The sequence below is a fragment of the Monodelphis domestica genome, chromosome 5 (genome assembly GCF_027887165.1).
Source record: "Monodelphis domestica isolate mMonDom1 chromosome 5, mMonDom1.pri, whole genome shotgun sequence".
Classification (NCBI taxonomy): Eukaryota; Metazoa; Chordata; class Mammalia; order Didelphimorphia; family Didelphidae; genus Monodelphis; species Monodelphis domestica.
Window position 1 is genome coordinate 31,578,165 of NC_077231.1, and position 23,698 is coordinate 31,601,862.

Genomic DNA, 23,698 nt, shown 5'->3' on the forward strand with positions numbered 1-23,698 from the left:
TAATAACAAATCTTAAGATGGAAGGGCAAGGGACTTGCGCAGGGTCAGCCTAGCTAGGAAGGATCAGAAGTTAGATTTGAACCCAGGAGCTCCTGTCTCCAGCCCTGTGGCTCTATCCATTGTGCCACCTTCCTTCTATTTTGCAGATGAAGAAACTGAGATTGGGAGAAATTAAATGATTTGCCTGGATTCATGAAACTTGTAAGTGTTTGAGACAGGATTTGAACCCAGGTCTTCCTGACTGTGCTCTAAGCCTCAGTTGCCTTAGCTGTAAAATAAAAAAAAGTTGTAACTAGATCATCTCTAAATGTTTGGATCCTGCCATCTCCCCAAATTCAACTGACACAAGCCAAAAGGAAGCAATTTGGGGTCATGCTCCCCCCGACTCCCCATCTTGGGGTCCCCCATGAGCCGAGTGGACCAGGGAGCTCCAGGGAATTAAACGGGGTGCTCTGAACTCCTGGGTCCCAGGAGGGAATCCTGTCTGATCTTGGGCCCGGGGGGCTGGACAAAGGGGAGCTCAGTGACCCGGGCCATTGCTTGCCTATTTCTGGAGAGGCAAACTCAGGTACACGGAGATGGGAACTGGGGCTTTCCGGCCTCTGGCCAGACTCTGGGAAGGACCCCAGGCTCCGTCGCTCCCCGAGTCTGGGGTCCAGGAGAGGCCCCAGATCACCCCCCCCCCCGCTTCCTCCCTCTCTCCCCACAGCTGGGTGGGGTCCCAGGGCTTGGCTGAGGCCCCTGTGGCCACAGTGAGAGGGCCGGGCGGGGGGACGGCGTCGGCGTTTTTAAAAATAAACCGACCGCAGAGAAACCAACGGAGCCGGGCAGGGGTGGGGAGGGGTGGGAGGAGGGGGGAGGCTGCTCTGGGGGGTTTCTGGGGCCCACAGCCGGGCTTCCTCTCCTCCTAGGTGGGGAGCCGGCCCCCGGCCCCCCCTTTGCCCTCCTTCCCTTCCTCCTCTCTCCTTTCAGCCCCTTCCCTCCTGCCTGGGCTCTCTCTGGTCCTCTCTTCCTTCATCTCTCCCCGCCGCTTTGTCTCAGCTTCCCGGAGCTCCTCTGTCTCTGCTGGGACTCTCCTCCCTCCCGACGTCTCTGAGGGTCTCCGCAGCCCCCTGGCCAGTCCCATGCCCCTGGCTTCCCTCCTCCCTGCCCTGGCGGCCTGAGAGGGGAGGGGAGGACCGGCCACCCCGCTGGCTTGGAAGGGAGCCCCACCTGCTGGACGGGCATCTCTTCCCAAAGCCTCCCTGGAGGGGGGGCTGTGAGTGCTAGACTTTGGGGTGCCCAGAGTGCGCGCTGCCTGCGAGGCTGCTGGGACCCCAGCTCTCGGGGAGCCCAGAGGATAGGCTAAGGAGCTCAGGGGACCACAAGGGTCACCGATGGGAGAATCTGTTCTGGGGGGCGCTAAAGGTAGGAGAGCAGAGATAACTGGCTCCCACATTTGGGGGTCTCAGATGGAGAGGACTTCTCCTTGGGGTCTGCCTGGATCCTTAAAGTTCTTCAAGAAAGAGGCCGGATTTTCTTGGTCTTCTTTTTAAACCTTTGCCTTTTGTCCTGTGTATCAGTACAGTGGCAAGGGCTAGGCCATTGGGGTTAAGTGACTTGCCAAGGTCATATCGCTAGAGAGTGTCCAAGGCCAGATTTGAATCCAGGACTCCCTAACTCTGGGCCTGGGCCACCCAGCTGCCTCCACCCTGGCTCATCCTCTCCCATCAGTGGGGCAGGGACCCTCCATTGAGCCCCAAATTCCTGGGGGGAGGTGGGCCCCGCCCCAAGCTCCCCAAGCATGTGAGCTGCCTCGTTCCTTCAGCCACCCAAAGTTGGGGCGCCAACTGCTGCTCCAGAGCTTGGGGGTGTCCACTACAGTCTGAAAGAAATTCTTGCTCTAGCCACAGGCTTGGCTCAGTGGCAACCACTGCTCCACTCTCAATGTCCTCAGTGTCTCTCTACTCTCCCCTCATTTTTTCCCTGCTGCCTGGACCAAGACTGCCAAGAGATAGCTCACCCAGGGACCCGAAGGGGGGGGGCAAGTGTTCCCCTGAAAGCTGGGATAGGAAGAATGAGGGTGACCTGGGAACTGGTGGGCGCCCGGCGAAGTTGGGGATGCCAAGAGGCAAAAGCATGAGCCCGTGCCTCCGGGGGCTCCTCTCAAATCCCAGGGAGACAACAGGCAAATGGCTGTCCAGCCAAGAGTCCAGAAAGGGGAGAAGGCTGGGGCATGAGGGGACCAGGGGGGAAAGGCCTCCTGCTGAACCTGGAAAGAAAGCCAGGGAGGCAGAGGGGAGAAGGGAGAACAGTCTGTCCATGAGGGCAACCAGGGAAAAGGCTCAGAATGAGGAGGGAGAATGTTGTGTGGGAAGAAGAGCAGAAGGCCAGGGCTGCTGGATCATTTATGGAGGGGGGAAAGGGGGGGGGGTTGGCAACTAGGTGACTCAGTGGATAGAGACAAGCCTGGAGGACAGGTTCTGGGTTCAAATTTGACCTCAGACACTTTCTGGCTGTGTGACCCTGGGTGAGTCACTTAACTCCCACTGCCTAGCCCTTACAATCTTCTGCCTTAGATCCAATACACAGTATGGATTCAATATGGAAGGTGAGGGAGAAATGAAGGAAGGAAAGAAGAAAGAAAGAAAGAAAGGAAGGAAAAGGAAGAAAGAAAGAAAGAAAGAAAGAAAGAAAGAAAGAAAGAAAGAAAGAAAGAAAGAAAGAAAGAAAGAAAGAAAGAAAGAAAGAAAGAAAGAAAGAAAGAAAGAAAGAAAGAAAAAGAAAGAAAGAAAGAAGGAAGAAGGAAGGAAGGAAGGAAGGAAGAAGGAAGGAAGGAAGAAGGAAGGAAAGAAAAGGAAAGGAAGGAAGGAAGGAAAGGAAGGAAGGAATGGAAGGAAAGAAGGAAGGAAGAAAGAAGAAAAGAGAAAGGAAAGAAAAGAAAGAAAGGAAGGAAGGAAGGAAGAGGAAGGAAGGAAGGAAGGAAGGAAGAAAGAAAGAAAAGAAAGAAAGAAAGAAAGAAAGAAAGAAAGAAAGAAAGAAAGAAAGAAAGAAAGAAAGAAAGAAAGAAAGAAAGAAAGAAAGAAAGAAAGAAAGAAAGAAAGAATGGAAGGAAGGAAAGAAGGAAGGAAGGAAGAATGGAAGGAAGGAAAGGAGGAAGAATGGAAGGATGGAAGGAAGGAAGGATGGAAGGAGGGAAGGATGGAAGGAAGGAAGGATAAGAAAGAAAGAAAGGAAGGAAGGAAGGAAGGAAAGAAGGAAGGATGGAAGGAAGGAAAGGAGGAAGAATGGAAGGAAGGAAGATGGAAGGAAGGATGGAAGAAAGAAAGGATGGAAGGAAGGAAGGAAGGATGGATGGAAGGATGGAAGGAAGGATGGAAAGAAGGAAGGATGGAAGAAAGGAAGGATGGAAGAAAGGAAGGAAGGAAGGAAGGAAGGAAGGAAGGAAGGGAAGGAAAGGAAGGAAGAAGGAAGGAAGGAAGAGATAGAAGGATGGAAGGATGGAAGGAAGGATGGAAGGAAGGATGGAAGGAAGGAAGGATGGAAGGAAGGATGGAAGGAAGGAAGGAAGGATGGAAAGAAGGAAGGAAGGAAGGAGGAAGGAAGGAAGGAAGGAAGGAAGAAGGAAGGAAGGAAGGATGGAAGGAAGGGATAGAAGGATGGAAGGATGGAAGACATTGTGAAGGTCTTCAGAAGTCAAAAGAATTGCCATTTTTCCCTGGAAGCACAAGAGGAGCCAGTGGGGTTGACTGGGTAAAGGGGGTGAGGTGTGGATAGACTTACACTTTAGGAGACCACTTTGGCCACTGAGTGAAGGATGGATTAGAGAGGAGGCAGGGAGTCCCCCGTGTCTGGTCCCTCTGGGCTCAGATAGAACCCGTTGCTCTTGGCTCCCATCCTGTGCCCATTGACTGATGGCCATTTTCCCTCCCTATAGGAGGAAGCGCACTATGGCTCCAGCCCCTTGCAATGCTGACTGCAGCCTGCAGCAAGTTTGGCAGCTCCAGCCCTCTCCCAGACCCTGCCACTGTTGAGCAAAGCAGGTGCAAAGAAGCTGTACCCTCTGGGCAGTGAACTCTCAGCCCCCAAAGCCATGGGTGATGCCTACCCAGCTCCATTTGCAGGCACCAACGGCCTTCTGTCTACGGCCAGCCCTCCAGCTCCGGCTTCGGGTTACTCCAATGACTATGGCCCTTTCTCTCATTCTTTCCCTGGGCCCACGAGCACCCAGGACCCTGGGCTACTGGTGCCCAAGGGGCACGGCTCTCCCGACTGCCTGCCCAGTGTCTATACTTCCTTGGACATGACGCACCCTTATGGCTCATGGTATAAGGCAGGAATCCACGCGGGCATCTCCCCTGGCCCCGGCAACACACCTGCCCCGTGGTGGGACGTGCATCCAGGGGGCAACTGGCTGGGCAGTGGGCAAAGCCAGGGCGACGGGCTCCAGGGCACACTGTCCTCGGGCCCTAATCAAGCTCCTCTCAACCCTCAGCTCTCCACTTACCCTTCTGAATTTGCCCCCCTCAACCCTGCCCCCTACCCGGCTCCGCACCTCCTTCCTCCCGGCCCGCAGCACGTCCTGCCCCAGGATGTCTACAAGCCTAAGGCTGTGGCAACGGGGGGCAGATAGAGGGGGGAGGCGGGAACAAGCCTCCTCGGGGGGCAGGCGCCGGGGCCGGGGGCGCCTATGGGGGAGGAGGGGCCGGGCGCTCCACCTGCGATTGCCCTAACTGCCAGGAGCTCGAGCGCTTGGGGGCAGCCGCCGCCGGGCTGAGGAAGAAACCCATCCACAGCTGCCACATCCCCGGCTGTGGCAAAGTGTACGGGAAAAGCTTCGCACCTGAAGGCCCACCTTCGCTGGCACACGGGTGAGAGGCCCTTTGTCTGCAACTGGCTCTTCTGCGGCAAGAGGTTCACCCGCTCCGACGAGCTGGAGCGGCACGTGCGCACACCCACACCCGGGAGAAGAAATTCACCTGCTTGCTCTGCTCAAAGAGATTCACCAGGAGCGACCACCTGAGCAAGCACCAGCGCACTCACGGGGAGCCGGGCCCCGGGCCCCCTTCCGCCGGCCCCAAGGAACATGGGGAGGTTCCAGGCGCCGAGGAGGAGAGCAGCCAGGCCGCCAGGCCCTCCGCCTCACCCAATTTCCCCAGAGAAAGCCCCGGGAGGCAGCCCGGAGCAGAGCAGCCTCCTGGAGATCTGAAGCAAGAGGGCCACCCCCGGCCGCCCATTCTCCGTGGCTGGCCCTGGTCCTTCCCCCTTCCTTCCCTCGCATCCTCTTTTCTCTCCCACCTCAATCCCAACCTCACTGCAGCCCAGCTCATTTGGACATATTCCCCAAGTGGACCTCCCAACCAGCTTACCTCCCCGCTCCTCACTTGAACCCCGGGTTCCCCTCCTTCCTCCAGAGTCATCACCCCAACCAAGCCTTTGTCTTAGAGTGCTTTGGCTGCCCAATGTCTGTCTTCCCTCCTCCTCCCTTCCTCAATGGCTCCACTCTTTCCCCATGGCCGCCATTTTCTTTCCGGCTCGCCACACTCTTGCTTGTTTATGGCTCTCCCACCTGAATTCCCTGTCATTCATTCGTACTGGGAGCTTGACTGGGGGGCCAAGATCAGGTGACTCTCCTAGGTGGGGGGGTCCATCTATCAGGCTTTCATCCTTTCAGGCCATCTCTTCACCCAGCTCGTGTCCCCCGAGGGAGCACCCACTAGGACTGGGGTGTTGTGCCAGGCACCTCCCTTTGGCCCTCTCCTCTACCTCTCGGGTCCTTTCCTTCCCCAAACTCTGCCATTATCAGCTTAGGTTCTCCCCATTTTCTCCTCCATCTCCGGCTCCCTGTCCTCCCCCAACCTTCTGCTCACTTGCTCCAAGTTCACGGCTTTCTTCTTCTTTTAAGAAACACAATAATAATAATGATGATGATGATGATAATTTATTGTCCCCTGGGTGCCCCTTTTCCGGAGCCAGAACCCAGGAGGTGGGGTTAATGGCCTAATGGGGAGCAGTGTGGGGACCCATCCCAGGGGTGGGGTAACCTCCCAAAGGCGAGGGAGGCTGCTGCCAGGCTTGTGCATATGAAGCTCCCCCTGTGAATGGAGAATAGTGAATAGTGCTAATTAATAATAATTCTATTTATCTAAGTTATGATGACAGGTCAGGCAGATCTAGGCCAAGGCTACCTAGGGGTCTCTCTCTGCTAAGGGAGGTCTGGCCCAAGAGCTTTTGCCTCCAGACGGGTTAGCTCCATTTCTCTCTCTACTAACGAAGTTTCAGGGGGGACTTGGCGGATGCCGTCTCCCTCGGGCTCGATTTTTGGGGTCCCTCTGTAGTGGTCTCGTTGAATAAGTGGGATCTCTGTTCGCTGGGTGGATCCCTGAGCTAGATCTTCCTGCTCACCAGAGTTTGTTGGATGGGGTCTGTGGAGATTGGGGTTCCTCTGCTAGCAGGGACCATGTTATTGGGGTGCCACCAGCCCCAGCCAGAAACTGTGAAACATCAAGTCCTCTGGGTGTGCATGTGTTCTGGGTGTGTGTGCCTGCTATTTGGGGGTGCAAGTATTTGGGAGAATCCCAGTTCAAGGGCTTGCTCCCCCCTAGGCTTTGGGGGTGCAACTATGGGAAAGCTCACTGGTCATCTCCCAAATATTCCCTTGAGGTAGCCTGATCTGGGACAGGGGATAGGTGATGGGGGACGAGGGGACGGGGGACATAAAGCCACAAATGATGTTGGGGTTTCGGGGTGCCGGCTCCGTCTAGAGGCACTGTGTTATTTGGCAGTTGGGAGCAGGGAGATGCCCAAGAGAGGGGATGTTGGGAAAAATGGAAACCCCAAATCTGACATTCAATGCCTCCGAGGAGGCTGACTTTTGCTGCCCCGCCCTGTGCCCCCCAGGCTGGGCCTGGGGATGATCCCAGGGGCCCCTTGGACGGCTTTCCATACCGCTCAGTGCCTTCGGATTCCTTCTCTCTCCCCCACTCCGGCCCCTCAGGGCTCCAGGTCCAAGGCCGATGACCTCCCCTGGGGGAGGGGAAGGGGTTGGGGGGTCACGCCCGCCTGGAGTTTTTGTTTCTTGGTGTTTTTTTAAATTAATAAATATCTGATTTGATCTGGTGTCCAGTTGGCAAGGGGGAAGCTGGCCGAATGGGGGTGGGGGCGGGCCGGAGGACCAGGCTGGCGCAGGCCTCTACCGGCCCCAGCCCCCATCCTGCACTGGGCGGCCCATCGGAGCCGCAGCCAGGAGACACTCGGGGCTCCTTCCTCCGTCTGAGAGTCTGTCCCGAGGGAGCCCTCCGAGGGACCCTGGGAAAGGAGGCTTCGGGGGCTGGGCTGGGAGCCAGGGGTCCTGGGAGGCCGGACTCTTGGCCGCATTCCCCGCCCTAGCAATCAGCTGCCCCGAGGAACAAAAGCGGGTCTGTGGCACCAGAGATCCCGGAGCCACAATGGGGCTTTGTGAGGCCCCCAGCCCCGGGGCTCCCCTGCTGGGCGGGGAGGAGCCCCAGCTCCACTTCCAGGGGAGGTTAAAGTGGGCCCTCGGGGGGAGGTCCGCTCCAGAGCCCTCACCTGGCCCTGCCCCGGCCCCCGAGCCTGAGGTCTGCCCGGCGCAGGGCCAGAGAGCCTGGGATGAGGCCAGCGCGGGGAAGCCGAAGGCCTGTAGCCCCGGGCTGGGAGGGAAGGAGGCCCCTCGAGACCCCCGCCCTGCCGGCCTCTCCATCCCTGGCCGCTGCCGCCGCAGCTTCCCCCTCCGCAGCCTCCCCGGCGCTTTCATCTCCCCCCGATTGTGTTGGGGACTTTCTGCTGACTTCTGGGAGATACAAGCCGCTTCCGATAGAAACGGCGCGGTGCCAGGACAAACCGGACCAGAGGGCGCGAGCTGGGGCATGTGCCAACCGAATGGGTACGGGCTCGGGAGCCTGGCGCGCTGCCGCCCGCCACGGGGGCTCCCCCACCCAGCGGGGCTTCTCGGAGACCCTGGTCCCTGCCCGCCGGCAGCCTCCGCTGCTCTGTGAGGCCTAGGGAGGTCGGAGGGAAGAGAAGGCCGGAATGGGGCCTTGTGTCGTCCCTTCGCTCCGGCACGTTCGCCTGGACAACCTCGCCCCCTGGTGGAGCAGGCTGGCCGATGCCGCAGGCCTGGGCCTTTCTGGAGCAAATAGCTGCCCGGGCCCAGGCCCGCTTACAAAAGAATCGATTCTGTCAGTTTTTTCCGTTAACGTAGCTTTATTTTTCTCCGTCCCCTTCCTGTCCCCTGTGAAAAGAAAAAGGAATGCAAAACCTGCAGCAAATATTCACGTCTGTTTATTACCCAACCTTGGACTATGCTAACAGTATGCACCAAGCAAAGCAACCCCCACTTGGGTCATGGCCCCAACCGGCCATTCTGCCTGCCCTGGCCCCAGGGGCTGAGCTCTTCCTCCGGTCCTGTTGTCTTTGCTACCATTGACTGCTGGCACGTTGGGCTTCCTGGTGGCCATTCCGCCATCATCTCCCCACAGACATTCCCAGCTCGGTCACAAGAAGAGCTGTGAAGAGATCGCTTTCCTCCCCATGGTTTTGGGGCCTCGCCGGGCAGCAAACAGCGTCCATGACCAGGGCCGATCTGGGCCTGCTTTTCCCCTGAGAGTGGGGTACAAAGTCCTTCAGGAAATCTCTGTTGTATTGCTCAAATTATTCGTGATTTGGAGCATTTTTCCTTATGACAACTGAGAGGCTGGACTTCTTCCTTTGAAAATGGCCTGTTCCGATCCTTCGACCATCTTTCTACTGGGGAGCCAGACTGGGTAAATGTGAAATGAGAGATTGCTCTCAAGGGCTCAGGCTGCCCCCTACCCCTCTTGCTCTTCCCAGCTTTCCCTGAGTCCCACCACTTGAGGTATCTTTCTATAATCAGATGACATCTAATCAGACCCCTAGCAGAAATGGTCCTCCGGTCACTGTGGGAGGAAGTATTTTTTTGTCCTTGTTTGTTTGGGGGGTGGACCAGAATTCTGGAGGCAGCTCTAATGATTGGAGTGCTTCCTTATTTGAAAGAGAAATGTGTCTTTCTGTACCTGGAACACATTCCTCCGTATTCAAAACAAGGTGAATCTCTCTTTCACATAACAACTCTTCCAATGATGGAAGGCAATCCTCAGGATCTCTTCCTTCTCCAGAGTAAACAGAACTGTTTTTGCAACAGATCCTCAAGTGGCCTGGTTTCATGTCCTTCTACTGCTCTGCTACAAGGGCCCCAGCTCATCCCTGCCCTGTTTACAGTGGACAAAGTGACAGGTTCACTTTAGGCCAGTAAACTAAGTTGTGTGAAGAGTAGGAGGCTAGAGGAAAGTCCCTCCCGGGGCCTGATCTCAAGGGGAACCTTAAAATCTCCCAATCCCTCTAGTTTTACCCAAGAAAACTGGTATCTGGAAAAGAATCTTGGATTGGTATTTAAGGACACTTAAATCACTTGACCTCTCCGAGGCTGTTTTGTTGACTCTAAAATGAGGGGATTGCACTAGATAATCTCAAAAATCCCTTGGAGCCCTCAATCCCACGAAGGTGAAGTGCCCAAGGTCACAGAGCCAGTTAGTGTCAGAGCAGGCACTTGGCTCTTCTAACTTCCCATGAGCCCTGGCAGGCCTTCTGGAGTCAGACAGGGACCGCCCTCTTCTCTTGGGATGTCTAACTTATTAAGGCAGACAGTGTCCTGGTAGCCAGTGCCCTAAGAGGCAGGTGACGTTTTAAGATTAATTTGTTTGTCCATTATAAGGTTTACTAATGCCCATGATGCGCCAGGCTCTGTTTGCACAAAGACAAAAGGAAACAGGTTTGTGTTGGTGGGGATGGGCGAAGGACACGGGGTAATAGACTGAAAGCAGGAGGAACTGAGAAGGGATCCTATTCCAAGCCCAAGTAAAAGCATTGAGATGAGAGAGAGAACTCACAGAGAACAGTAAGTGGATCATTTTGGCTGGGGTGGAATCCAGAATGATGTTCGATAAGATTGCAGGCCAAGTTATAGGAGAAATATCTCCTATTGAATTTGTGTGATGGGTAAATGTTGCTGAATAAATCTATCATGACTCAGAAATGATAGAACCTATAAAATCTAGGGTTAGCCCAGGTTCTTGAGCTATTTTTTTATATGCTGGGAATTTAACACCAGCTCTGGGAGAGACATTTAATCTTAAGATTGGAATTATAATTTAGCTTCCCCACCCCCTAGGACGAATAAAAACGCAGGCCAAGTCTGTTATCTGTAAACAAGCTTCTTAAGATAAGGGGTAGAGGAAAGATAGTAGGATAAAGAAAGTGGGCATGGGTACAACAGCCATTTTAAAGGTCTTCTGGAATACAGGAGACCCCTGTGACACCCTGGTGTTTAGAATACCCACCTCTTGCCCAGAGTGAGGTTGGGATCCTCCATTTGGCCTTTGGAAAGGGGCCTCAATAAGAGCCCAAACTGGATCACTGAGAGAAAGTGGGGGCTTTTTCCTGGGATTCTGGAGGAGGTATGGGTAGACCTATCCCTTGGGAGAAGCTATAAAGTGTGCTGGGCACAAGTGGCTGGAGGTCTTTACTTTCTGTCTGTCTTTTTATTATTTAATAAATAATTATAAATTAAGATAGTCTCCAGAGAATTTTAATCTTAACAAAACCCTGAACCCTGAAAGAGAAAAATGATATAATAGAGATGAAGAAATCACTTCTTAATATATAACAATTTTTTATGGCCATAAATTAGTTCACATAGGCCTTGTCAAATAGATTCATTGTCTCATGCTTCCTTCAATTAAGGCTCTACAAGCTAAGTTAGACCAAATGAGTAAACAGACTAAGTTATAGATCTAAATATTGAATTTACAATATCCTACACTTAGGAAACTACACAGTCACATTTTAAAGGATTCACAATGGGCTAATTAAGAGGAATCGCAAAGATATAGAGCTAAATCATTTTGGGAAGCTTTAAAAAGTTTTGTAGAATGCATTTCCCCTTCTTTTTCTTCTCTTGGTGGTTTCTTAGTCTTTTAATACTATCATTCTTTAGGTCAGGTTTTAGCTAGGTGAAGTTAATATTAGCAGAAAATACACTTCAGGTAGGCAAATGCTCCAGGAGGAAGGTTATAACAGAAATGAATAAAAGGGAATTTCAGAACAATCCTCTGGGAATATTTTGGCAGTTGTATGGAAGATAGGTTGGAAAGGGGAGAGAATGGAGGTAAGGAGATGAATTAGAAGGCTATTAACAAGAATATTATATTAAGATTATGTGTATTATATATAAGATTATAAGGAATACAGAGAAGCATTAAAGGCTTGGATTTGATTGGATGCATAATGAATTAAACAGAGCCAAGAAAACAATATACATAATGACTATAGCAATGCAAATGGAAAGAATAACCACCCAAACAACTGAAAATTAATGTTGCCAAAGTGATTAAGGAATATGGCCCAAAAGAAGAGATATGAAAAGGTACCTCCCCTCTAGCTTCTTTTCAGAAGTGAGAGTCTGTAGGCACAAAACCCTGATTTTAATTTCACTTTTTAAAAAACTTATGAAATATTTTTTGCTGAATTGCATGGGATGCGAAAAGAAATCAATAAATATGTTTAAAGAAGAAAATTTTAAAATGATATTACAATAGTCTATATGAGCACAGACAAGATCCTGAACTGGAGTGCTGGCTTCAAGTGAAGAAAAGGGAACAGATTGGAGAAATATTACAGTAGCAGAATTGACAAGGCTTGTGAACTGATTGGATAAAGGAAGTAAAAGGGAAGAGCTTTTATACTGGGGAATGGTTCTTGTTCTTAATATAAAATTACTTACTTAGATATCACAGAATGAAACCCGTATCAGAGAAAATAACTGCAAAGATTTGCCCCAGTTACCTATTACTTTCTAATTTCAAATGCTTACATGTTGTTTGAGCAAACACTTATTAATTTTATGTAATCAGTTGTCCACTTTATTTCTGTAATCCTCTCTATCTTTTGTTTGGTGACAAAATCTTCTTTCTCTGTAGATACAAAATGTAATATCTTCCTTGCTCCTCAAATTTGCTTATATGACATTTTATATGTAACTCAAATATCCATTTGGAGCTCACCTTGGCATATGAAATGAGCTGTTGAATGAAATCTAATTCTGCAGTTTTTCTGGGGTTTTTTTTTTTTGGTCAAATAATGATTCTTTGGGACCCTTACCAAGGTCTTTAGGGAGAAAAGGAGAGAGGGGACTGGGAAAAGTTGGAGGTCGGAGGGTCTGGAGGTCACAGTTTGGTAAGGGAAGACAGAGGGAGAGGTGGAGAGCCTCTAGATGCTCAGATAAGAGGGAACATGGAGGTGACGCATTTGTGGCAAGATGGAAGGACCAAAAATAGGATCTTGTTCGTGTGCCTGTCACGGGGAGGGGGCGGAGGAGCGAAATGGGCGGTATTGAGGGAGTCTCCCTGAGTAAGAGGAAATTGGGAAGGAGAGGAAGACTGTGGGTCCACGACCACAACAGGAGGGAGGCGCTACTGAACGATGGAAGAAGGGAAAGGGGGCTATCCTTCGAGGTTAGCCCTTGCTTTTCTCCCCAAACCCATGTCACTCTGGGAAGGCAAGAAGCAGCACTGTCCCAAGAAGGTCTCTGAGCCCCTAGGCCCCACAGGCTCTCTTGTGCACGCTAATCAGAGTATTTTCCGTTTACTGGGGAGAGGGCCCGGGAAACTGAGGGCCGCTAAAGGGGTCCTCACTTCTTGGGACCCTCAGCCCCGCGCTGCTGACGTGTTCACGTAGCATTCCTCAGCGGGAGTGAGAGAAGCAGCCGGAAGTCCCACCTCCACCGTTCCGCGCGCGGGGCCCTCCACTTCCGTCAGGCTGGTGAGGCGGAGGCCCGTCCGCGTTCAGCCCAAACGCACGAGGGACTATAGGGAACTGGAATCCGCTGGCTCCAAGCCGGGCCGCCTTCGAGGATGTGCTCCCTATCGTTGTTCCCACCGTCACCGCCCTGGGACCAAGTGACGCTTTACGAGTACAACAACGAATTAGTGACGGGTGACAGTTATGAAAGCCCGCCCCCCGACTTCCGGGGTCAGGTAACTTACTGGGTACCTTGTGGGGATGGGAGAGAACGGGACTAGACGGGGTGGAGGGAGGGAGAAGGGGCGAGGCTAATGTGAGGGTGGGGCAGGGAAGGGACGTAATGAGAGGGAAGAAACGGGATTGGAGGATGGGGCAGAAACGGGTGGGGTTAGGGTAAAGGGTGAGTAGGGCGAGCGCTGGGAGCTGGGTCGGGTTAGGCTGGAGAGGGGCGGAGCTAATCAGTTTCTGGATGGTACCTGAACTGCAGATTCAGGGCTACCTGCTAGGCGCTTACTAAAAGTTTATTTAATCCAGGGTTTCTTAATCTTTTTTTGGGTCCTTGGACTCCTTTGTGAAAGTATGGTGAAGTCCATGGATTCTTTAAAATCATGTTCTTAAATGCGTAAAATAAAATACGTAGGAATACAACATAAACTAATTATATTGAACTAGTTATCAAGATATTTTTTTTAAAAACCACAGACCCCCGGTTCAGAACCTCTGATCTCATCCTATTCTCGAATTTCATAGATAAGGAAATGAGGCCTGGATACAAAATCTAGCAACTTTCCCACTGTACCACACATACTTTAACAAAGTACTTTCTACATCTCTAATCCATCCAAACTCCTGTGGCCATGAGATAGACAGAGAAGGTTTTATTATCCCCATTTGAAAATGAGAAAATTTGAAGATAGAAAAACTGAGGTCCAATGAAATCACTTCACCCATGCTTATACAGTTCCTTAATTATAGAGCCTGGCCTTTTAAAAAAATTCGAAATCTAATGCCTTTTTAAAAAAAGCTTTATGATTATAAGCTTGGCAATATTCAACAAATGTGATCATTTTGTATGGGTATGAAGGAGTACAAAAAAGACCATGGTGTATGAAATCATGAACTGTTATGTAGTTGTTTTTTTTATCTGAAATTTAAAACTAATAACAAAATTCCCCAATTTATTCATGCCCCTTTCAGAACTTTTTGTGTTCTTTTATGTATTTTAATAGTTATTTATGAGCACTCATTTCTTTTTTTGTATCCTCACTCTATTAACACCTTTATCTTAATAGAGCCTCTACCTTGTAAGAAATATGTATTGTCATCTTGACAAAACAAACAAATGCTTTGGTTGTGTCTGAAAATGTCTGTCCCATTCTCTACTTGGAGTCCATCATTTCTCTGCTGCAGAGAAATATGTTTAAATGTTTAAATAGTAATTTAATTAATTTAAAGCACAGAGACTTTGTTGTTCAACATTCCTTCCCTTTCCACTCTTCCACTCAGTGAGAAGGCAAGAAAAACAAAATCTCTTGCAAAGATGAATAGTCAGTGAAAATAAATTTATAGATTAGTCACATTCACATTAGCTTTTAAAAAGGAATTAAAAAGTATACTTCAGGTTGCACTCTGCATCCATCACCTCTGTTTGGAGGTGGATAGCATGCTTTATCATGAGTTCTCTGAAATTGTGCTAAATCATTGCTTTGATCAGAATTACTTTGTCTTTCAAAGTTGATTATGTTTACAATATTGCTATTACTGGGTACATTGTTGTTCTGCTTCTACTCATTTCACTTTTTCAACCATTAATATAGATATTCCCAGGTTTTTCTGAATTCATCCCCTACATACTTTTTTAAAAAGCCTTATTTTCTGTCTTAGTATTAATTCTTTTTTACCCCCTTAATATCAGTTCTAAGACAAGAGCAGTAAGGGCTAGGCAGTTGAAGTTAAGTAACTTGCCCATGTCTAGGAATTGTTTGAGCTCAAATTTGAACCCAAGTCCTCTGGACTCCAGGCCTAGTGCCTCTATCTACTTTGCTGTCTACCTGCTCCCCCTTCATCATTTCTTAAAGCACAATAGCATTTCATCACAAGCCAATAATTTGTTCAGCTGTTACTCAGCTAATTAATGGGCATCTCCTCAATTTCCAATTATTTGCCACTACAAAAAGAACTGCTTTAAACATTTTTGTATGCCAGCACTGGGAGGGGAAAGGGAAGAAGATCATTTCAATAATTTCAAATATTTTTTCAAAATATCTTCATTTTCAAAATATTTCAATTTTCAAAAATTTTTCATTAGAAAAACTTATATGGAAATTTGTTTTTATATGAAATTGGTAAAAATTAAAATTAAAAAAAATTTGTACATACATATCATCTTTATTTGACCTCATCCATATTGCTGGGTCAACGAGTATGCAGTTTTATAATCCTTTGAGCATAGGTCCAAAATGTTCTCCAGAATGGTTGGACCATTTTATAGCTCCACCACAATGCATTAATGTACTTGTTTACCCACATCCCCTCCAACATTTGTTTTCCTTTATTGTCATCTTAAGCAATCTGATGGATTTGAGGTGGTGCCTCAAAGTTATTGTAATTTTCATTTCTCCAATTATTCAGTGTTGTTTTTTTCCATATGGCTATTGATAGCTTTAATTTCTTTCTCAGAAATTGCCTATTCATGTGCTCTGGTCATTTATCAATTGGGGAATGGATTGTATTCTAGCAAATTTTACTCAGTTCTCTATATATTTTGCAAATGAGACTTTTATCAGAGCAACTTTCTGCAAGCTCCCTACACTCCTGCTTTTCTAATTTTAGCTACATTGGTTTTGTTTGTGTAAAAACTGGTTTTATTTTAAATGATTAAAAATATCCATTTGACCTCCTGTGAACTTCTGTCTCTTTTTCAGTCATCGTACTACTCTCTTATCCACAAATCTGACATTTAATTTCTTTCCTGCTCCACTTTATGTTTAAATCATATATCCATTTGAGCTTACCCTGGTATAAGCTGTGAGATGTTAGTCTGAGCCTAAGACGACTTTCCAGTTTTCCCAATCATTTTTGTCAAAAGCGAGTCCTTGCCCCAACAGCTTTGATCTCTGAGTTTCTCAGACAATAGGTGGTCATTGGCTTCTAAGTCTGTTCATGTGTCTAATCTGTTGCACCGATCAACCTGTTTTTTTGTCATTCAGTCATTTTCCAGTCCTGTCTGACTCTTTGTGATCCCATTTTTTTCTTAGCAAAGCTACTGGTCTGGTTTGACATTTCTCCATCCATTTTACAGATGAAGAAACTGAGGCATACAGAATTAAGTGACTTGTCCAGGGTCACACAACTAGTCACGATGTAAGGCTGGATTTGAATTCAGGAAGAGGGATCTTCCTGATTCCAGGCCTGGCACTCTATCCACTGAGCCACCAAACCATCCTTCTTTTTTCATTCCTCGTACCAAGTTGTTTTGATGTAGTTTTGTAGCATTGTTTAAAGTTTGGTAGGGCTAGGACACCTTCTTTAACTTTTTTTTCCCATTTATTTCCTTGATGTTCGTGACCCTTTGTTTCCGCAAATGAATAGTGTTTTGATTTTTCTCTCTCATTCTACGAAGGATTGTTTGGGGTTGCTTGTCATGGCACTGACTGCATCCGCTAATGTGGTCGTGTGGGCATTTTTGTCCTGTCCGCTTCCTATGAGCAGCCAATATTTCTCCAGTTATTTCCATCTGACTTCATTGGCGTGCCCAGTGTCAGATGGAGGGAGGGTATCATCTTGGAATTGGGCAGTTCAGATAAAGCCGAGAGCTAGGAAGAGAGAAGTTCATTCCTTTTCCTTTCTGGAAACCTGCATCTGCAGTGGATCAACCTTCCTGTTCTGCATCTGTCAAAAGACCCCCTGAAGACCCCCGGGCGCCTGGACCACGGCAGCACAGCAGCCTTCATCCTCCACCGGGAGAGCATCTGGAAGAGATGCGTCAATGCCTGGTGAGGGCCGAGGAGGGGCCCCTGGCGTCCTGGGCCTTCACGTCCCCACGTGTAAAATGGGGGCAGCAGAGCCGATGATCTGCTCTGAACGTGACCGCTGGGGCTCCCACAAACGCTCCCTCCTCCATCAGCCCATCCTCGGGCTCTGTTCCTTTGTTCTGGGGCCGCCCCAGCCTGCTTTGGAGCAAAGGGCCCAGTTTTGTTGCTCCAAAAGTGGGTGCAGGGCAGCAGGGGCTGAGGGGAGCCCCAGATTCAGCCTCATCCATTCCCCACAGGCGCGAGATGGGGCTTTCAGGCGTGCTGACTGAGGTGGCCAGCTCTGAGGAGGAAGGTGAGCCTTTCCCTTCCCCCTGGAGCTTCCCACTGACCTCCTCTGCTGCCCCAACCTTAAAGGGCCCCTTTAGAGTTGGCACTGTGTGCGCTTCCAGCAGAAGGCCGGCTGGGAAGTGGGGGTTCAGGGATGGTCCAGGGTCCCACAGCCAGGACACATCGGAGGCCACCCTGGAACCCAGGACCTCCGACCCCCAGGCCCAGCTCCATTCCCCTCATTGGCCCTTTCCCCTGCCTCCTTGCTCTCTCCTGCGCCCCCCCCCCCTTTGAGTGCCAGGAGGCGGTTGGGTGAAAGCTGTGCCCTCCCCACAGTGTTCCAGTGGGTGAAGACGCTGTCAAGCTGGGCCCTGGCGTCGTGCCGCTGGGGCGCTTCCCTCCACGGCTCTCTGTTTCCTCATCTGTCGGTGAGTGTGCGCCACAGGGGGGATGGGGGGTCCTGGGCCCAGCGGGCTCCCATCCTGTCCTTCTGTGCCCACAGCTCCGGAGCGAGGACCTCATCTCCGAGTTTGCCCAAGTCACGAACTGGTGAGGGGATGCCCCGAGGGGCCGCGGCCTGCTCCCCCCCCCCCCCCCCGCTGTGTGGGTGCTGGTGCCCACTCCCTCCTTCTCCCCTCCAGGGCCACCTGCAACCTGCGGGCCTTTGCCTGGCACCCCCACACCAATAAGTTTGCTGTGGTGCTGCTGGACGACTCCATCCGCGTGTACAATGCCAACAGGTACGTAGAGGCCCCCTGGCCGGGCCCAGCCTCTCTTCCTGAGGCCCGTTCCCTCCGCTCGGACCCGGCCCTCCTCCTCGGCCTCCGGCCCTGTCGCCCTTCCTCCAGTCTCACCCGTTTGTCCTCTTCCCATAGCACCATCGTCCCCTCCCTGAAGCATCGGCTCCAGCGCAACGTGGCCGCCCTGGCGTGGAAACCCCTCAGCGCCTCGGTGCTGGCCGTGGCCTGCCAGAGCTGTATCCTCATCTGGACCCTGGATCCCAACTCCCTGTCCACCCGGTACGAGGCCGTGCCCGCTCTGGAGGTCCAAGCAGAAAGGGGCCGGGGGGCGCCAAGAGTGTGAGCCCCCCACCTCTGGCTCCGCCGGGGTCCAGGGCTTTTCCCCCTCAGGGACCCCCTTCTCTCCTCAGAAAGGGGAGTTTGGGTGTCGCTGTCATCCCTGACTGCCCTCCCTCACCACAGAGGCCAACAGTGCAGCCCAGACAGTCCTCCCGACCCCCAACCCTGAGGCCCCCGGCCCGGGCTGCCCTCGCCATTGCCCGTGGGGCCTCTGGTCAGGCGCCCCCAGCCACAGCCGCCTCCAGTTTGGGGAGATCCCCTCCTTGTCCCCCACCCCACAGCCTGTCCCTCCTGACCCTCGCAGGCCCTCCTCCGGCTGCGCCCAGGTGCTCTCTCACCCGGGACACAGCCCCGTCACCAGCCTGGCCTGGGCCCCCGACGGAGGACGCCTGCTGTCGGCCTCCCCGGTGGACGCCGCCGTTCTGGTGAGCCAGGCCTGCCCATTTATTGGCCCTCTGGGAGGGGCAGGTGTGGACAGGCTTGGGGGGCTTTAAAGGCCCAAGGAGGGAGATGGCGAGTGTGCGGCCCCTTCCCTGCGCTTCCAGGTGTGGGACATCTCCACGGAGACGTGCGTGCCCCTCCCCTGGTTCCGGGGGGGCGGCGTCACCTTCCTGCTCTGGTCGCCCGATGGCAGCAAAGTCCTAGCCACCACGCCTTCGGCCGTGTTCCGGTGAGGGGGGCTGGGCGGTGAGGGGGGGTGGGGGGGAGCCCGAATCCAGGCTGGGGGTCGTGACACTCCGGTGCTCTCTGCATAGGGTCTGGGAGGCACAGATGTGGACTTGCGAGCGGTGGCCCACTCTGTCGGGGCGCTGCCAGGTACAGGGGGTCCCAGGATTGGGGGAGCGGGTGGGCTGGAGCCCCCCCCAGGGTCTGTCCCATGAGTCACCAGGCCTCTTCTCCCTGTCCCAGACTGGCTGCTGGAGCCCAGATGGGAACCGCCTGCTGTTCACGGTCCTGGGGGAGCCGCTCATCTACTCCCTGACCTTCCCAGAGCAGAGCAGTGAGAGGGGCTGGGGGGAGTCTAGGGGGAGTCTGGGGGGGGGGTAAGGCTGGGCACGCGGTGGGGAGCTGGAGCCACCTCTCACCATGAGCCCTTCCCCAGGGGATGGAAAGGGGCAGGTCGGAGGGGCCAAGACTGCTACCATTGTGGCAGACCTGTCTGAGACGGTGATTCAGACTCCCAGCGGGGAGGAAAGGTAAGTGGGGCCCCCCGGGGGAGGGGAAGGGGGGGAAGGATGCCTCGGCCTCCCCTTCACCCACTCTGTGTCCTCTAGGCTGGGGGGAGAAGCTCACTCCATGGTCTGGGATCCCAGTGGAGAGCGGCTGGCTGTGCTCATGAAAGGTACCTGGGGGGTGGCAGTGCCAGCTCTGCCCATGGGCGCCCCATGGCCCGACCCCCTGATTTCCAACACAGCCTCACGTCCCCCTACAGGAAACCCCCACGTCCGGCATGGCAAGCCCATCATCCTCCTGTTCCGGACCCGCAACAGCCCAGTGTTTGAGCTGCTTCCCTGGTCAGTGTCCCCCGTCCTGCCCCGGCCCCTGCCCCTGCGGCTCCCCTGGCCCTTCTGCCCCTCACTTGTCCCATCTTGTCTCCTAGCGGCGTGGTGCAGGGAGAGCCTGGCGCCTGGGCCCAACTGATCACCTTCCACCCATCCTTCAACAAGGGTGCCCTCCTCACTGTGGTAAGGGGGGGGGGCTGTTTGAGGAAGGGCGAAAGGGGGGGGCCACGGTAGGCTCAGCTTGTACTCAGCCTCCTTTTTGCATCTCTACAGTGCTGGTCCACAGGCCGGATCGCCCACATTCCTCTGTATTTCGTCAATGCCCAGTTCCCCCGATTTAGCCCCATGCTGGGCCGGACCCAGGAGCCTCCTGCTGGGGGAGGGGGCACTGCCTACATGCCTCTGTTTACTGAGAACACCCCAATTTCCAGCTCCTGGGACCCCTGTCCAGGAACCTCCTGGGGCCAGTCCCCCAGTAGCCATTAATAAACTTTCTCTTCATCCCCTTTGTTTCTGGTCTTGTTAACGACATGGGGGCCAGGAAGAAGAGGCCAGAGCTCAGGCACCTGCACAGAATTTTATTGCGATGCGTTACGAGGCAGAGGGGTTTGGTGCTGGGTCAGGGTAGCCCGGGCCATACTCAGGGCACCTTCTCTGGTGCGGTGCCCGCCGATGAAGCCGTTGGCATGGACGAAGATGCAGCCAGGGATGCCACTAATCTGGTCCAGGGCCTCATCTCGGAGACCCTGCCATTGCTCAGGCAGGGGCAGCCTGCGAGCAGAGACAGTGAGGGAGAAGGATGGAAGGTTGTGGTGAGGGGCAGAACGTGGGGCCCGGCTGGCCAGGTTAGGGTCTGGGTGTGGAGGAAGGAGCCTGTGGGAGCAGGCGCAGACCCAGGGGTACAGGAAGCCGCACTGGGTTTTGGGCATGGATGGCCTGGGAATTCTTTAGGTCTGACTACACAGGAGTTACGGACTTGGTCTTGCTTTGTTTCCCCTTTGGTGAGTGTGTAGATAGAAGGGAAATATTTTTTAACTGGAAACTAGCTGCTAAGCTAGGAGAGGCTCTGGGCCAGTGGAGGGACAGGGTGGATTGGGGCAGGACGGGCGGTGCGGGGCCTCACCTGCTCTCAAAGGAGTGAAGCTCTTTCGGCACACACTGGACCCGCCACTGCCCGTTCTGGTCAGGGTAGAGCACGAAGGCAATAGGCACTACAGGCGTCAGCCCGGACTCCAGATCAAACAAATGGTCCTTCCAGGGACAGCCACCTTGAGACAGCTCTATAATCTCTCCACTTGAATCCACCTTGGGGAAGAAAGTGGGGGTTAGGGGTAGGCTCAGGCCTCATCCTCTTGTCTCTAATCCAAGCTAGGTTTAAAGGAGTTGTCCAAGTGAAGAGAGCAAAGCCAGGTTCCCAGAGCTCTGTGGGCCTCAGCACAGCACCTGGTATACAGTAGGTGCTTAGGAAACACTTTCCTTCCCTACCTGGAATCGAGTGGCCAGGGCCTCTTCCACAAGCGCCCGGGCAGGAAGCCAGCTTTGTTTATAGAACTCCAGCCTCTGGAGGAACTCCTCACGTACTAGATCCATAGCCCGGTAAAAGCCAGCCTGGAAACGGAAGCAGAGTCAGCATTTGGCTGCAGGCTCTGCTGGAAGTGGAAGGGGCAGAGCTCTCCTCTCTCCTCCCTCCACCTGTCCTACCTCCGTGTCCTGATTTGGCTGGTTCCAGGCGGGGTTCAGCCGCGCCACCCGGGCGCTCAGGGTGGTGGTCAGTGCATAGCGAGGCTTTCCTCCTTCCCACTGAGGGATCCCATTGTCTATGGCATCTACTTCCTCCACAAAATATTCATACATCTGTAGGAAAGGGTAGAGGTTTGGGGCTGTCACTGAGGATACAACCTTTGTATCCTTGCTTGATGAGAGGGAGCTCGAGGCCCCCAGGGGAGCTGAGACTACTATACCGGTTAGCTGGAAGGCTGGCCACAGCCCCCATCTCTCTGGGGCTCCCGGCCCTCAGATGGAATGGAAAGCGCAGAACAGGGCCTCTGACGACCCCAGCCTGACTGCTCCCACGTGGGGCCTTCTGTCCCCCACAGATTTTTCTTTCTCATCATAAACAAGAGAACCCATGGGATACTGAAGTTTGGCCAAAGCAATCTTTCCAAGCCACCATAAGGCAGGTAGGTGCTGTGAATCCCTCATGTCCCCCTTGGAGATAAGGAAAGCACCTCCCTCGCCAGAGGTGCCTGGTGTGGAAGAAGGCCCTGTACTCCTGTACCGCCCCAGCAAAGAAGGGTTTCTCAATCCCCAACAACTTCATTTAAAAATACAAAGACCAGATCAAAAACCCAGTGGAATTGCTGGTCAACTATGGAAGGGGATTGGGGGAGTGGAGGGAAAGAACATGATTTTTGTAACCATGGAAAAATATTCTAAATTCAGTAAACAAAATCCCCCCCCCCCCCAAACAAAATAAATAAAAATGCAAAGACCTTCCCTAGCTCAGGGTTGTACAAAAGCAGGCAGTAGGATGGGCTCATCCCAATTGGGGCTGGGAATGCCTTTTTTCTTTAAACCTTTACTTTCTACCTTAGAATCTATTGATTCTAAGGAAGGCAGAAGGGTAGTAAAGGCTAGGCATGGGGGCGGGGTTAAGCGACTTGCCCAGGCTCACACAGTGAAATATAATTTCCATTTTATATGTCCCCAGGATGAGTAGCTGAAATGTGTCCTTGTAAGGGAGGGGGAAGGATGGCTGGAAGGGTCACATCTGGATGGGAGCTGACCATCCTGATTTTTTTTCCCAGGGGTCCCCAGGTCCAAAGCTATTCCTGTACCTACCCCCAGAATGGAAGGGATTAGGTACAATGATGGTGATGGTGATGCTGGTGCCATTTATGTGTATTATAGATGGCTTAAACTGCACTAAGTCTGGAGTTTCAGAGAATAGATCCTCCAGTCAGCCCTGGAAGGCCACACCATTCTGCCCCCATTCTACAGATGAGGCCACTGAGGCAAGCTGAGCCCGCTGTCCATACAGGCTCATGGAGGGTCCGGGCTGGGGCTCCACACCTTGTCATAGACGGTCTCCACGGAACGGTCATCGATGGTGGTGCCCAGCAGCTGGGCCAGGAGCCTCTGGCCGAAGTGCAGGTACACCAGTCCCGCGCTGCTCAGCTTCGTCTGCCATGGCTTCCCGGGACGCAGGGAACTCATGGACTCTCGGAAAGACCTGGGGAAGGCAAGGCCGGGCTAAGGGGGGCCAGCAGGACAGTGGCGCCCGGCAGGGGGCCACTGAAGTAAGGGCCTGGTGATGGGGGTCGGGGGCCGGGCCCGCACCTCTGGTGATGGTCATAGCGGTGTCTCTGCGGGTCGTACTCGCCACCCACGTCCACCACCACGTCGCAGGTGGCCAGCAGCGCCGGGTCTCGGGTGCGCAGAATCTCGGCCTCCTGGGAAGACAGGGAGGAGGGGGCGTGGCCGTGAAGCGGCGCGTGCTCCCTGCCGCCTCGCGACCGCCCCACGTCCACGCAGGGAGGGAGAGGAGTCCCACCCCGCCCCCGGTACCCGGTACTCGGGCAGCAGCCTCAGCAGCGCGCACGCCAGCGCCTCGTCGCAGTGGAAAGTGCCATTATGGGTCCCAATACGGGGACGGGCTGGCGCCATGGACTCGGCGCGAGGCCTTTTGGGGGATGGGGCGGGTTGGAGGCCCAGCCGTCGAGAGGACCGCAGCGGTGTGGACGGAAGCGCCAGAAAAAGGAGGCTGCGGAGGAAGAGGTGACCCATACGGAACCCGGGGGGCGGAGGCCCCGAGTACTGCCGGAAGAGCACGCGCCACTTCCGCCCCGCAGCAGCATCCAGCGACGTTCTACAGAGCGCAGGCAAACGGGCCCACCCCTTCCCCACCGCAGACCGCCGGCCGCCCAGCGTCACTTCCTGGACTTGACAGCTCCTTTCCCGCCTGGCGCCTCTTTAGGGGCGGAGCCTAACCTCCCTTGGA

At 53.0% G+C, this 23,698-nt stretch overlaps 4 protein-coding genes across 4 annotated transcripts; 2 read left to right on the top strand and 2 right to left on the bottom strand.

The window, feature by feature from the left end:
• The first annotated feature begins 3,920 nt into the window (after window positions 1–3,920).
• On the top strand, window positions 3,921–5,311 carry SP7 (Sp7 transcription factor). Its single transcript, XM_056798132.1, is given in 6 exon segments — window positions 3,921–4,008; window positions 4,010–4,589; window positions 4,592–4,806; window positions 4,808–4,930; window positions 4,933–5,124; window positions 5,126–5,311. Coding segments are annotated over 6 exon segments (1,233 nt in total). The 5' UTR covers window positions 3,921–3,948; the 3' UTR covers window positions 5,189–5,311.
• Window positions 5,312–5,898: 587 nt separating this feature from the next.
• On the bottom strand, window positions 5,899–8,456 carry LOC130454704 (uncharacterized). The gene is made up of 3 exons (XM_056800620.1): window positions 8,337–8,456; window positions 7,549–7,997; window positions 5,899–7,005 (listed from the first exon to the last, which is right to left on the bottom strand). Exons 1-3 carry the CDS (start codon window positions 8,454–8,456, stop codon window positions 6,612–6,614), a joined length of 963 nt encoding a protein of 320 aa, XP_056656598.1. The 3' UTR covers window positions 5,899–6,611.
• Window positions 8,457–12,426: 3,970 nt separating this feature from the next.
• Window positions 12,427–20,206, top strand: AAAS (aladin WD repeat nucleoporin). The gene is made up of 16 exons (XM_056798127.1): window positions 12,427–13,049; window positions 16,684–16,811; window positions 17,087–17,142; window positions 17,454–17,545; window positions 17,620–17,666; window positions 17,759–17,857; window positions 17,993–18,136; window positions 18,501–18,621; window positions 18,742–18,866; window positions 18,952–19,012; window positions 19,106–19,196; window positions 19,299–19,392; window positions 19,471–19,538; window positions 19,629–19,710; window positions 19,797–19,881; window positions 19,972–20,206. Exons 1-16 carry the CDS (start codon window positions 12,927–12,929, stop codon window positions 20,182–20,184), a joined length of 1,629 nt encoding a protein of 542 aa, XP_056654105.1. The 5' UTR covers window positions 12,427–12,926; the 3' UTR covers window positions 20,185–20,206.
• A 50-nt stretch (window positions 20,207–20,256) lies between these two features.
• MYG1 (MYG1 exonuclease) lies at window positions 20,257–23,621 on the bottom strand. Its single transcript, XM_056798133.1, has 7 exons — window positions 23,266–23,621; window positions 23,038–23,150; window positions 22,771–22,930; window positions 21,400–21,552; window positions 21,184–21,306; window positions 20,822–21,003; window positions 20,257–20,469 (listed from the first exon to the last, which is right to left on the bottom strand). Exons 1-7 carry the CDS (start codon window positions 23,482–23,484, stop codon window positions 20,277–20,279), a joined length of 1,143 nt encoding a protein of 380 aa, XP_056654111.1. The 5' UTR covers window positions 23,485–23,621; the 3' UTR covers window positions 20,257–20,276.
• Window positions 23,622–23,698: the final 77 nt, after the last annotated feature.

What these genes read in the sequence shown, in the direction of transcription:
- AAAS (XM_056798127.1), top strand. Translation starts at nt 12,927, where the DNA reads ATGTGCTCCCTATCGTTGTTCCCACCGTCACCGCCCTGGGACCAAGTG. An exon ending in CGGTGGACGCCGCCGTTCTG is followed by an intron (nt 18,622 to 18,741) that starts GTGAGCCAGGCC and finishes CTGCGCTTCCAG; the next exon opens with GTGTGGGACATCTCCACGGA. An exon ending in ACTCCCAGCGGGGAGGAAAG is followed by an intron (nt 19,393 to 19,470) that starts GTAAGTGGGGCC and finishes TGTGTCCTCTAG; the next exon opens with GCTGGGGGGAGAAGCTCACT.
- LOC130454704 (XM_056800620.1), bottom strand. Translation starts at nt 8,456, where the DNA reads ATGGCCACCAGGAAGCCCAACGTGCCAGCAGTCAATGGTAGCAAAGAC. An exon ending in CGGTTGGGGCCATGACCCAA is followed by an intron (nt 7,998 to 8,336) that starts GTGGGGGTTGCT and finishes CGACCTCCCTAG; the next exon opens with GCCTCACAGAGCAGCGGAGG. An exon ending in GGGGGCCGGGGCAGGGCCAG is followed by an intron (nt 7,006 to 7,548) that starts GTGAGGGCTCTG and finishes CCCCTCCCCCAG; the next exon opens with GGGAGGTCATCGGCCTTGGA.
- MYG1 (XM_056798133.1), bottom strand. Translation starts at nt 23,484, where the DNA reads ATGGGTCACCTCTTCCTCCGCAGCCTCCTTTTTCTGGCGCTTCCGTCC. An exon ending in CGCTATGACCATCACCAGAG is followed by an intron (nt 22,931 to 23,037) that starts GTGCGGGCCCGG and finishes TGCCTTCCCCAG; the next exon opens with GTCTTTCCGAGAGTCCATGA. An exon ending in CCCTGGCCACTCGATTCCAG is followed by an intron (nt 21,004 to 21,183) that starts GTAGGGAAGGAA and finishes TTCTTCCCCAAG; the next exon opens with GTGGATTCAAGTGGAGAGAT.